The 13869-nt window shown below is 39.0% G+C and overlaps 1 protein-coding gene across 15 annotated transcripts in view; it reads left to right on the top strand.

Moving 5' to 3' along the window:
- LOC147260272 (potassium channel subfamily T member 1-like) overlaps positions 1-13869 on the top strand; it is a 74352-nt gene that overhangs the window by 33020 nt on the left and 27463 nt on the right. For all 15 annotated transcript variants that reach the window (XM_086206781.1, XM_086206775.1, XM_086206780.1 and 12 more), the window contains 10 exons: positions 5149-5228; positions 6495-6600; positions 7976-8029; positions 8147-8195; positions 8398-8457; positions 9266-9340; positions 9579-9662; positions 11779-11873; positions 12712-12892; positions 13338-13502. In XM_086206781.1, the coding sequence (XP_086062907.1) occupies positions 5149-5228; positions 6495-6600; positions 7976-8029; positions 8147-8195; positions 8398-8457; positions 9266-9340; positions 9579-9662; positions 11779-11873; positions 12712-12892; positions 13338-13502 (949 nt within the window). The remainder of the gene's footprint in view (positions 1-5148; positions 5229-6494; positions 6601-7975; positions 8030-8146; positions 8196-8397; positions 8458-9265; positions 9341-9578; positions 9663-11778; positions 11874-12711; positions 12893-13337; positions 13503-13869) is intronic.

The raw sequence follows: 13869 nt of genomic DNA, 5'->3' as shown, positions 1-13869 counted from the left end.
TATGCAGGCAATGAAAAGCACAGTAAAATAATAATAAAAACAGGGGAAAATATACCACAGTCTCAGGTTGAGGAAGAATATGTTTAATATCTCTATTTTTTTGTTTGCATGGAATATAAAAGTGAAAGTAAATGATCAAGTGTGAGGAAAGGCATGGGTTTATTAGAAAGCGTATTTGAATCAACAGTTTCAATTATCTATGGTAACATTTCTGTGGTGTGAAATTACATCTACCTTGGCTGAAAATTCAAACCTACGCCACTCTTAGATGCAGCTCAGAGTAGCTGGCTGCTGTTGTGACAATAAATTGTGTACTACTAGGATGACGTGAATATTATCCAGCCATTATGAGAACTGATAATTACCTACTTTTCATGGCCAATACTGATAAGATAAGCGATTTAAATGTCACATTTTTGTGAAGTATATCAAAAAGATTAGCCATCTGTATTCGCCTAACGCGTGAAATAATGTCCTCTTTATGTTTAAGTCAATGTCAGATGACCATATCCACAAAAAATCTTATGTAACTGACATTGCAAGATTCAATGAGAATGAATATTTATGTTGACCACATAATGCGGGGCAGATAGGGAGATGTCTACGAAGCAGCAACAACTTGGAAAGGTAACAAGTCACCAAATGCACCATTGTGGCGCCATAAATTCTGCATGTGAACAGCTCCCTTGTGTCAGTCATGTTACCCTTAGGTCAACAAGCTGGCTAATGTTTATTTTCAAATCCACTCAAGTGCTTCTATGTAAGGGTGCTTAAATTTATAATCACCACTAGAGATGATCATGATGTAGTGTTGATGGTGTGCAGCACTTGCTGTGCTTTAATGGTCATTGACAGTGAGAGAGGTACTGCCATTGCAGCCTTAATTGGAAGCATAATATAAGGCACAGCCGCTATTATCAGTCACTGTCTATGCTCTAGTGGCTGTTAATTATGTGAATATGGATGGTAGTGATAAGGGTGCATACACTCAGTAAAAATATATTTTCTTTAGTCTGCTGGATGGTCACGAACAAAAACACTTTTCTTGCCTGTAAGTGTGTGACAGAGAGATGTCTATCACATTATTGCAGTAATTTGCACTTTGAAAATGCAATCAGTGACTATGAAGGGCCAACTTTAAGCTTCAGGGGTATGTAAAAGTATGCAAAATATACGGAAGAGTAATCCATAGTTTGAACAAATTGGCATAATACTGCTAAGTATAGAAACCTTCTTTGCAATTGATAGAGGAGCTCTTAGTGCAGGCAGCCTAGAGGAAAGTTAAACAGTGTACATTTGCATATATTACTCACGTTGTAGTAGATAGATATTGATCCTTACAGGAAGTTAGTTTGATACAGCAGCTAGAGCACAATCAGATATCCACATTTTGTCACATTTTAAACAAATAAACACAGAGGCTAGTAAATTGTACTAATAAAGGAATAAGGTGAGGAAAAAGGAAAAAAATACTAAAAATAACAATAAGAAGGGCTGGACAATGACATGAAAATGTGAACATTATACAGTTATACAGTGATACTTCTTCCTGCAATACACACCATGAATAATTTTGATGTGAGGTGAGTGACGATTCACCCATCACCATTTTTAATATCAATTTTATCAAATGTGTTTATACATAACATGGTGCATTGTAGATTAACTGTATTGCAATATCTCGATTATTGGAGAATTGTTCTATCGTGATAATATTGATACAAAATATCATGATAGACCGGTATGGTAAGATTTTCTGTGATTCCTCTAAAACAATATTTAGAACCTCTCACCATCTCATGCAGTTACAAATCGCTTAATATTGTCCTTTTACCTAATAGTTCAGCATACATACAGCACAGACCTTGTCAGAGGACTGAGGACTCTGTAAAAAAGTGTATAAGATAATCATTCAGTAATCATTTCATATAATTAGAATTTGAAATAATTGTGATATTTATTTGAAGTCATATTGCCCAGTCCTGATTTGAACTATGTATGTACGAAACATACACACATTTCACTAAACTGTTATGCAAATGAACGCTGTAGTTGCTGGATCATCAAGGTCAGAAGATGGAATATTTGAGAATAGAACCTTCTCTGGGGAACTGGGGAATGTCTGTACCAAATTTAAATTCTCCATTAGATAGTATTTTAGGTAATTCAGGCTGTACTACAGTGACCTTGCTGTATAGTTGCATGGCTTAAAAGGCTCCTAATACATGGTTCCCCTTGTATGGATGTAAGCACCCTCAGGTTACACTGAACATCAGCATTCTAATCTCATTGATGTTGGCCTATTTAAAACCCGATGGCTGCTGCAACCGAAAATACTACTCCAACTACAACACTGGACAAATAAGCCTGTGATTCTTCACATTGGGTTATTAGTATTAGAAAAGATGGTATGCTACTACATATTTGTACCCACACAGACCTGAGCTTTGTTGTCAATTCAAAGCAAGGCATTAAAAACATAATGGTTATAATGTCTGAAGGTCAGATTTCAGGTTGCTCTATGTCCATATTTCCTGTGTGTAATTGCATGTATTTGCACTGTAGTATGCAAGCTGGGTAAACGTGGAGCCTTCATAGCAGCTCTTGTTGGTATCTGTTGTGACAGCAGCATGAATTGGAGACCACCTGAGCTCTATGTATTATTGATCACCTGATTCACCAGCCTCTTTATGATGGTCTTTTACTGCTTCTCATCTGATTGCCCAGTCAATGTCCGGGATTTACATTACAGCCGTGTGTTTGAGTAAGATAGAGTCATTGGGGATGGGAACGTGTGGTTGGCTATTGACAAGAACATATCATTGTGTTTGTGGATAATTCCTTGTACTGGAAACACACACCGACGCAAGCATTTTCTACCTTGGAAGCTGTCGCCATGGTGACGCAGCCAAGAGGAGAAGAGAGGGGGAAAACTGCATGGGGATGCTGCATTTCTCATAGAGTTTTTTCCACCCACTTGTTATTTACACAGACATACCTCCCTAAAGAAGGTGGCGGCATAACTCAGAGGTGGAGTGGCTGTCTAGCAACCAAAGGGTCGCTGGTTCGATCCTCACTTCCCCCAGTGACCATATCAAAGTACCCTTGAGCAAGACACTGAGCTCCTATTTGCTCCTGACGGCCCTGCGATGGACTCGTAACCCGTCCAGGGTGAACCCCGCCTCTCCCCCAATGTCAGCTGGGATAGGCTCCAGCCCCCCCCCCCCCCCCACACACACACACACACACACACACAAAACCCTTAACAGATAAACCGTGTAGAAAATGGATGGATGAATGGGACCTCCCTTAGGAGTGATCTTCTAGAGTTGCCCTCCTGCTCTCTCTTCTTTTTCCTTTGTACCCTGTATTCATCTTGTCAGACATGGTAAAAAGCTCTCAGGTCCCTTGTGCAACTGTGAGGGCATTATTACTTCCCCTTTATGCTCATTAGTGTCAAAAAGCTCTCTCCATTACAGAAACTGTTAATAGGACTGTCTCACCACCTGCATTCGTCTAATGTACAGTAGCTACATCATCTGGGCTTAAATGATCATTTGGTCACGTCTCCCAAGCCTATTAAAGTCTATAATTTCTCTGCTCAAACCTTTAATAGCCAACGATTTGTCATTATATGTGTCACAAGTGAGGATTATGCCTGTTTGATTTGAAGTACTTTCATTTTAGTACCATTATCAATCATTAATGAACGCTCGTGTGTTTGTGCTCATTATAGGCCTCTCCAAAGTTCCCGCTAGTAAGATTGATGAAAAAGTAGGGCTTGATTTATGTAATAGATTGCATTATTAAAGATCTGCTGTAGCAGTGGTGTACATTAAAATGCATGGACATGTATTTGTAGCTGATATTGTAGTTTACATTGTTGGGGGGTGGGGGATGTGTATAATGTCTAAGGGAAATAGAATTCATCGGGAAATGTTCATCTTCTCAATATCTGATATTTGATTGAGGTGAAGTTCTAGTTCAGCAGATTTTTAAGAGTGATCAGTTAAAAAAAAAATGAGGGGTTCCTTTAAAAAAAATGTGTCAAATTCCTCAGGCTAAAGTATCAGTTTGTGTTGGCTGGACATTGTTAAAAAAAATGGATATCTGTACCTTTACTGATACCTTGACTCGGTTATGTGTAAAGTATTTTCTTTTTTTCAACTACATCTGTTTCAATTAAAGTATAGTTCAATTCAGGAACTGGAATCAAAATTGAGGCATCAGTAAAAGTGCTTTAAGTTGAGAGGCAGCTGGTTTCACAAGATCACATCAAGTGAGAAACCATCTTGTCAAGCTTCAAGTGCTGCGCTTTATTCTGAACTGGACTTACAGCGAAGCAACAGCGGGGGCTGCTGAGGAGGTTCTTGTAGGTGCTGCTTAAGCATCGGTGATATCAGAATTGGAGAGTATTTCCTCTTTGTAAGAAGATCGAGAATTCCACAAAGGCTTTTCTCATTTGAAAAATGTTTCCACACTTCTTCTTTTTTACTGGCTTCACCCTCTACATCCGACTGCTGATCTGGTTAGGTGACGTCAACATGGGGAAGACTGATGGTTCATCTAATCACCTGGCAAAATATGTTTTGAAAGTGCCTGCTCTCTAACAATGGTTTTCATGTGTGACTTCTCATATGGTCATTGATATCAAACGTTTCTGACCAATACTCAGTCCTACACATGACCTCACAAATCTGTGGTTTTAGTTTACAGCCATGAAGTTTGAACCCATTGCCGCTATCCAAATTTGTGGATTACTGAGCGTATACAGACATTTTTGGACAGTTTTGCTGTCGTTTTGGTACATGAAAATCAAAAATGCAAAAATCTTTTTTCAGATGAGTTACTAATTTAACTTAATTTTTCTGATACATTTGGGGAGTTTTAAGTTTCAACACCTGCATTTTTGGACTGAAACCAGTTTTACCTCTTGAAATGACATGGATTTCAACAATCCTAGTGCTCATACCTTTTAGTATTACACCATTATGTGCTCACACTGGTGGGTCAAAATGTACAGGAAGTAGAGTGTTGTTCTCTGTACAGTACAGTGAGTTTCTATGTGCGTGTTGGCAGGGCTCGGTATGTAAATGTTTTGCCTGTATACATTTACACTGACAGGATGTCACCCCCCCCCCCCCACAGGGTCCAGGTGGAGTTCTACGTGAATGAAAACACCTTCAAGGAGAGGCTGAAGCTTTTCTTCATCAAAAACCAAAGGTCAAGTAAGTACAGCCTGCAGGGTTTGTTACACACCAGTGTGCTCTTGTCTCATAATGAAAATGTTAAAAAGCTCAGTTTGCTCCAAGTTAAAATGAGTAAATAATACTGCTGTGTGAGAAACAGCAATGATGCATTTTCAATATCAGTCTCAGTTGGCGTTTTCCTGATTACATTAGCTGCCTCATTGTAAATTACTGCGTTTTGGAGGGTACACATCGGGGCCCTGCGTAGAGGAGTCACTGGGAGGCAGAGCTGCTGTGTTTTTCTCATTAAGAGATAAGACTGGTTGTGTAGGACTGAGAGAAATATTGGTACACCTCAGCAGGTTGTTATGTCATACCTGGTTGTTTGAATGTAGGCAACAGGATGCAGAGTATCATTCTCAGCTCTGACATGGGTCTGCAGTCCTTCTGTCCTTGAGTCATTCATCGTCACTTATCTGCCACAGTGTTTGACAGAAGAAAACAGCCTAATAAAAATGTCACTCATGGCTGCAGGGGTCTGTCCCGTTGTATCATTGTAGAGCTTGCGCTCTGTCGCCGATCAGTTTAAAATTGAAGCTGCGTTCGTCTGAAGGGGATGGAGTCATGAGACGGTTGATTGCTGTTGAAGCTGATTGGATATCTCTAGTTCAGCTAGCACCTTCCTCTGGTTAGCAGGCATAACTGCAGCCACTTTTCTGTTCAGTGCATTTTTTTGGTGGTGCAAGCAGTGTGTATTATCATCCATCGCTGGATTTTTTGGAGTTTTTTCAAACATGATCATCTTGCTGTGTTGCCCTCTTGTCATATTTGAATGCTACAACTTTGCTGGTGTTATTTTGTGTTATTCTGGGAGGATTTTACTGTCAGGAGTTAAGCTGGGTGATATGGCCTCAAATAAGCTAAAGCAATGTCTTTATTTTTCATTATCTTGAAAGCACTCAATAAATGTTTTGTTTAATCTTCAAAATTGAGATCAGAAGGGATGCACTATATTTGATGTTTTGCCAGTATCTAATACGCTGATATATTTACAATAGATTTGGGTGAAAGCAAATATTCACTGTTGTTGATATTACCTTAATAAAACAAAATCAAGTTTATGATTTTTAGAATTTTGTACATACAGTACCCTTTTATTAAATGACCAATATCTGCAGATACTGATGTCGTGCAGATATTATTATGCATCCTGACAACCCTGCTACTTGTCGGGAGGAATCAGGTATACTGTAACTTCAGCTGACCACTGATGAAGACGTGTCAAATGTTATTGTTGTTCTGCAGGCTTGAGAATCCGCCTGTTCAATTTCTCTCTGAAGATTCTCACCTGTGCCCTCTACATCCTGAGAGTCAGCCTAGAGGATCCCAAGAAGCCGAATGGCAGCCCATAGTGAGAGTCACACTCTACACTCACTGATTATCCCCATCGTTGGAATGATGATCATTTCTGAATACTTAATATCTCATGGTCAATGTTTTCACATACTCTCCCTTAGTGACCTAAACTCAGTCCTCTTTAAATGGGGACTAACAGAAATAGGACTAAATTCTCCCTGTCTTCAATTTGTCGGTTTACTTCAAAGAGGACTAACTTCTCTTTGTGGTCCACTTCAGATCTAGAGGTAACGTGATCTGAAGTGGCACCAAACCTAGTTAAATGAAGCACATCACATACTTGAAGTGAACCAAACTGAGACCTCCCCTGAGGGGATCTCAAGTTGTCCGAGCATTTACAGGTGTTTTTGCATATAGTACTCTATAAGAGAACTAAACTCTGTTTTGTCAGAGTGAACCAAAAAGTGGACCAACACAAAAGGGAGTCAGTTCTTTTATGTTCACGTTGTCAGTTCTTTTGAAAGAGGTCTTTGTTCTCTTTCTGGTCCACTTCAGCTTGTGATGCAGCCTGGAACTCAGACCTTGGCTATGATTATATATCATTTTCAAATTTTCTGACAGAACAAGATGGCTGCTGCTATACTTAACTTTGTTGAGTTGCATGTCTACGGCAAGCCTAGAGGGCTACAATACAATGGCAAAGGGCAAAATGACTCTGGGGCAGTTTGTGTTGACAATGCACAGATAAGACAAACTGCAAAAGGCACTGGAAAGTGAGCCACTTTAGAGGGGTCTGAGTTCATTTGGAGTATTCATGTATGTGAAAAAAATGATGATTCATCAGGGCTTCAGGGCATGAAGGGGAGACGTAAAGCAAAAAGTTATAGATTCCCCTTTACTAAAATACTATATCTAAAAAAAAAGCTTCAAATCCCACATTGAGAAACTTTTTCTTGTGCTAATTCCAAACCAAACTGGTGAAACATCATGACTTTTCTGACAAATATTTACCAGATGTCATGTACAGTGGTGTCAGGAGAACCTTGTGATGGTTGACTGTGTTCTTGTAATTGACTCAAATTCTCACTCAGCAGCATGTTGTGGTTTTGATGAACTTGTTTATGACTGCAGTTATCTAATTAATTTTAAAGTGATGATGAGATTTTGTGTGTGTTTGTGTGTGTGTGTGTGTGTGTGTTTGTGTGTGTGTGTGTGTGTGTGTGTGTGTGTGTGTGTGTGTCTAAATCATGTAAATGAAAAAGGTTAAAAAAAAATGTTGGTCGTCCCTATTATTCTTGCTGTCAGTCACACTATGTTTGTTCTTTATGGCAACATGCCATATGATGGCAATGTCTCCCAATGGACATGTTAACACACACACACACATTCACACTCTCTGTTGTTTCCTTGTTGCTATTTTTTTCCCACAGTCCATGTCAGAACAGTAGTTCGACTAATACAACAGAGTCTCAAGAAATCGAATGGTACGTTTGTCTTCATACAAAATTCTGTTCTAAAATGACGAACCTTAAATTTTTTATGTTGTTATCATACAGAGATGTACTGAGGTGTGAAGAAAGTTCTCTTGTGTTTCTTAAAAGGGAGTTAATTTTCTGGGTGCATAGACGAGATCCTGTATGGGCAATACAGGTGAGAGTAATAACACTCCAATGAAAGTGCTCATAAATCAAATTCCTCTGCATGAACTGTGTCCTAGTGCAGGATTCACTCCAAATACACCAGCAGGGATTTATTAGATAAAAGCAGTAGGAGCTCGGTGAAGGTTGAACAGCCTAAAGAGCTGAGTTTGCAAGTGTTGGTTTCATTTATCTTCCTCTGTGTTCTGCTCCAGGTGACAGTGGCCTTAATCAGTTTCTTGGAGACCATGCTTATCACATATCTCAGCTACAAGGTAAGAAACCAGGCCACACTCCTCAGTTTCTCTCTTTAATCCATGCTGACGTCTTACTGCTGTCTCATCAAAAGGCTGCCCTGCCCATTTGCGCCAAGCACCGATGCCAAGACACCTATCAAAGATGGCAAGCCGGGAGTCTTTTGACACTAATTTTGGATTACGACATAACATACCCTGCTTTAGAATCAAATTAGAGCAGCAGCAGGGGGTTCAGTCTAGGTTCCATCCAAGAGACTGCTTTTTAATGTTTGTTTGAACTAATTTAAAACTCAACATAGATTTCAAAATGATTTATTCCAGGGAAATAATTAAACAATAGACACATATCAAACCTTACAACTTTATTGTTAGTATTACTGGGAGAAATTCCTGCACACTGTCCAACTTTTAGCCTGCCTGTTTGTTTGGTTTTTTTTTTAAATTTGATATATATACAAAGGGAAGAGGGAGAGTGTGCAGGAGTTTCTCTCATTGTCTCTGAATAGCACCTTTCTCCAAAGCACCTGTCTCACACACTTCGGTGTGCAGAAATTTCTAGATTGTAACAAAGTGTAATTAGCGTGACCCAAAAGCAAGCACGAGAAAACGATAAAAAGCCAGCGCTGTTCTGTCCTTGCTTTTATCAGTTCACCTCAGACGTGTTCTGCCCAAATAAAATGAATATTGTTCCATTTTATTTATGTCATTATTTACTGTACCTACAAACAGAATAGCTTACACATCAGAACTGACCTTGGAGAATGGCTTTTATTTCTTGAATAAAAATTCTGTCTACAGCATTAAATCCTTTCAACTTCCTTTCAAGGGGAACATTTGGGAGCAGATATTTCAAATATCCTTCATATTGGAGATGATCAACAGTGTGCCATTTATCATCACAGTGAGTAATCATGATGTGATTATCAAGTCAAGTAAGAACTTCCTTTTGAGGGCTCAAGGTCATTTTGATATTAGATTGCAGGATTAATTGAATGTAATGAAAAGGCCTGTCTTCCCTGTAATTCCTCATTCCAGACTAAACAAAGTACCTTCAGGATAGCCATTTATCAATAATTAGTAAACTGTACTGTGGATACTGAAATAATATTACTGATTTTTGTTTTGTTTTTTTGGATTAGATTTTCTGGCCTCCACTGAGACACATATTTGTCCCTGTGTTTCTTAACTGCTGGCTTGCCAAAGGGGCCCTGGAAAACATGATTGTGAGTGTTTATCTTTAATGCATTTTTTTGTACTTCTCAGACAGCAGCTTTGTATGACAATACATTTCCCATCCTTAGGAAGCCATATTAAAGATGCTCAACCCCCTAGTTAAGCTGGTTTTGTTTACTGTGTTAAAATTTAATCAAGAGGTAAACTTCTCTCTCTCTCTCTCTCTCTCTCTCTCTCTCTCTCTCTCTCTCTCTCTGAGTTTGAGTAAAGCTAAAACCTTCCATTTGTTCTGATTAGATGTGTCAACTCTAGAGATTATAGGGTTTAAAGAGAGAGAGACAAGAAATGTGTTTTCACATTTGTCACAGGATTTAAATGAGAAAACCCTGTTGATTTTCACTCTACCTTACCATACCCTACAACTACAATTTTTTTTCCCCCCGATATCTGTCTTGTATATAGACAGCATCCCATCAGCAAGATTTGGTGGAGTTTAGAGATGCAACTTCAAAGCCTCCAAATAATTTTGATTTATAATCTTACTATAATATATATATATACTGTGTGTATGTATATATATATATATATATATATATATATATATATATTATATAATATTGTATAATATATAATCTTACAATGAAGAAATCTTCGTCTGTCTTTCCTTTTGAGTCCACTTATCTCCTCCACTGATGAGTCCACTTATGTCCTCCACTGATGTCTGAGTCCTCATGACATTGCATATGGCCACAGAGGAAGAGAGTTAAAAAAAACTGCATCGTGGCCATTACAACCCACACTGTTTAAAGGTGGAATTGATTAACATCAAAGCGATAGTTACATTTTTTTTCACGGTGGTTACAAATTTATGTTTTTGTCACATAGCAACAGCAACACAACAGAAACACTTTTGGACAGAACATGGATGTGTCTGAAGCTCGGGATAATGTCAGATCCAATGAGTCCTTGTGTTACTTGTGACATTAAGTATTTGTTTCGATGTCATTACTTCATGCTTTTATTTCTTTGCACATTTGTGGTGCTGTTATTCTGTGTGGAGGCACTACAACATGTCAACTCTTTTACGACAAAAACATAAATAAGTTAGTGGAGTCAAAACATTTGTAAAGAATTCAAAGAACTCCAAAGCCTCTTACACTCCCAATAGAGTGCCTTGACTCTAAATGTTACTATTTATTATTTTTTTTATTTTTGCCAGTCTTCATATAGATTTAATATTCTGTAGGTCTTTAAGGTTACAACAAGGTCACATTTCCTCATCTCTGCATTTAGTTGGGATGCACATATCCCCCGGTATTGACTAGTATACGGTAGATAAGAAATGATGAATTTCATTTATTTTCAGGTCAAAAACATTAAACGCACTATCAAAGCAAGCAAGAATTAATTTAAAAGGTTCAAGTAAGCAAAAAAATAAAAGGAGAGCAAAACACCGCAGTGCATCATAGCAACACCAAACTCATAAAATTGCTTGTTACACTAAATTCTGGGGGTGCACCATCAGTATTATCCTGAATGCTCTCTGGAGATGCAAAGTGACATGGTGCATAGCATAGCAATTAGATGATATCCATTTAGTGTGTGTGTGTGTGTGTGTGTGTGTGTGTGTGTGTGTGTGTGTGTGTGTGTGTGTGTGTGTGTGCGCGTGTGCGCGTGTGTGCGTGTGCTCTTGCTGTGATTCAGACTCATGACAAAGTATGAGCTTCATGCCAAAGCGGTAGTTGGGCAGATGGTGGAATCTGGTTCCAAGCAAACCAGCACATGGGGAGAGACTGTAGACAGTTTGAGGAGGCGGTGCAGGGTGGAGGTGGTAGGCTGAACATGCTAACAAGCTACAGTTGAAAATGAGTGGTGAGCTGTTGTCTCATATGATAATCAGTTTATTGAAAGAAAGCATAACAAAAACAGTACATGACAAGATTAGGGAGTAACAAATAGGGCGGAAAAGTAGATGTACACATTTTGTGTTGTTAATTTCTGTTCAGATCAGTATTCTACATAGCCTCAATAAGCCACAAAATTCAAGGCAAAGTTTCCTTTTTTAAACTTTATTTTTATTTTAACTGTCATCACAGCCATAAAAAAGCACATAGATGCACAAGTAACAAAAAGGAAACTGCCATGCTGTTTCTTCCTTCTTCTCAGAATGATTTCCATCGCGCCATCCAGAGGACCCACTCCGCCATGTTCAACCAGGTCTTCATCCTCATCTGCACCTTACTGTGTCTGGTTTTCACCGGGTGAGTAAAGATATTGTCAGTCACGCGATGCCAGATCTCTTTCCCTGAATACTGACCTCAGTTAGTATTGTTGCAAGTGCATTTAGTAGTGTACAGGTCTTGGGCTTTAGTGGAAGTCTTAAAAATAAAAACACAGAGGTCCATAATTCTTTTGCAAAGTGAGAAAACATAGAAAGGTCAAATATTTTAAAGCAATTTAACAATTTTCAGGAGGAAACTAAAACTTATCAGAAACTTAAACTGATTGCTAAATCTGTGGGATTTAATACTTTGGCCTGAACGAGGTCTGCAAGTTTTCACTTACATGTGAATAGTACTGATGCAGGACAGGAGGATACAGCAGGGAAAATAGTGCCAACACGAATGGTAAATCCAGGAAGTTTTATCCCTTCACCATCTTTCTCAATTCTCTTTGTCTCATTGACTTGAGCTATTATAACCTGAAACGTTTAATCAACGCTCTTCAGCAGCATTCACGCCTCTAACCTTGGCCACGGCCCAGAATCTGCCTCCTCCTCTTCACTTTATCCAGTTAGACATCCTCTACCACCTTCACCTCAGGCTTTCATTAAATCTTTAATTTATCAATAAAAAAGCACAACTTAATTAACACAAGCCTTGAGCCGGAACCAACCTAGTGATCAATGGTGTCACTTTAAAGGCCATTCTGGGCAGTTGCCTAAGCTGCTTGATTGACTTTTGTGCCCTTTGATTTAGGACATATTGTGTTTTTGTGTCCACTTCACCTGGACAAACCATAATGATGAAACAGATGTCCTGAACAAAATATCTGTTTTTGATTTTAAGTCCGTCAACGCTGTTATGGTTTTGTCTGCAGAGCTTGTGGTATCCAGCATCTCGAGAGAGCGGGGAAGGACCTGTCCTTGTTTGACTCCTTCTATTTCTGCATCGTCACCTTCTCCACTGTGGGTTACGGTGATGTCACACCTCAAATCTGGCCCTCGAAGCTGCTAGTGGTCATCCTTATCTGCGTCGCCCTGGTGGTGCTCCCACTACAGGTAACAGGGCTGCAGTAGCGCACCCCATACTTTTAAAACCTTGTTTTAGGAGTGATTTGAATTCCTATTATGTTGATACATCAAGCCGATTAGGGATTTTCGTCAAATATTAAATGACATTTCCCTTAGCTATTACAGGCTCCTGGCAAATACAAATTTAATAATTCTCTGACATTTTGGGTGCTTCTATTTAAAAGTCAGACTAAGACTTGGAGGGGACAGCATGAGGGGCATGATAAATCCAACAGTCTCATGTAGTTGTAGATGTACAAACACTTTCACGTCTGTCCGTTAAGATCCAGTGGTAAGCAGAAGTAACTTTCTGCTGCCAGTAAACTGCTTCATTTTCTCATCCAAGTCCAGACAATAAATCTATCCTTTCATCATCATTTACTTCACTGTTGTTGCTTTTGACATCTAGTCAATTTTGTTGTCACTGTGTCAGTTTGAAGAACTTGCATACCTGTGGATGGAGAGCCAGAAGTTAGGAGGGAACTACAGCCGCCACCGAGCACAGACGGAGAAGCATGTGGTCTTGTGTGTCAGCTCACTAAAGATAGATCTGCTGATGGACTTTCTCAATGAGTTCTACGCTCATCCCAGGCTACAGGTACACTTAAAAGACCCAAGTAGAGGGTTTCAGATATTCCGGAGCTACAGCCCTGTAGGTTTCATAATATCTGGAGAGGAGTTGAGCTATAAATGTAGCTGGACAGCCCACTTTCTAACACCCACATCCACAGACACAATAGATTTGTGTTCCAGTTCAGTCTTGCACTTATACAACGAATAAATAAAACATTTCCACCTTTCTTTGTCATTATATGGAGTTTGTTTGTGATGAGATTCCAAAGTGGAAGAGGCAATGAATATTTATAGCGTACTTTTAAAAATGTAATTACTACTAAATACAACCCCTAATTGTGAACTCATTGATTTACAGCTGATTTATGCACAATTGCTTAGCCAGGATAACT

Source organism: Aulostomus chinensis, chromosome 6 (assembly GCF_037954235.1).
Source record: "Aulostomus chinensis isolate RoL2024-O1b breed Wild chromosome 6, RoL_Achi_v1.0, whole genome shotgun sequence".
Lineage (NCBI taxonomy): Eukaryota > Metazoa > Chordata > Actinopteri > Syngnathiformes > Aulostomidae > Aulostomus > Aulostomus chinensis.
This window is presented reverse-complemented; position numbering and strand designations above follow the sequence as displayed.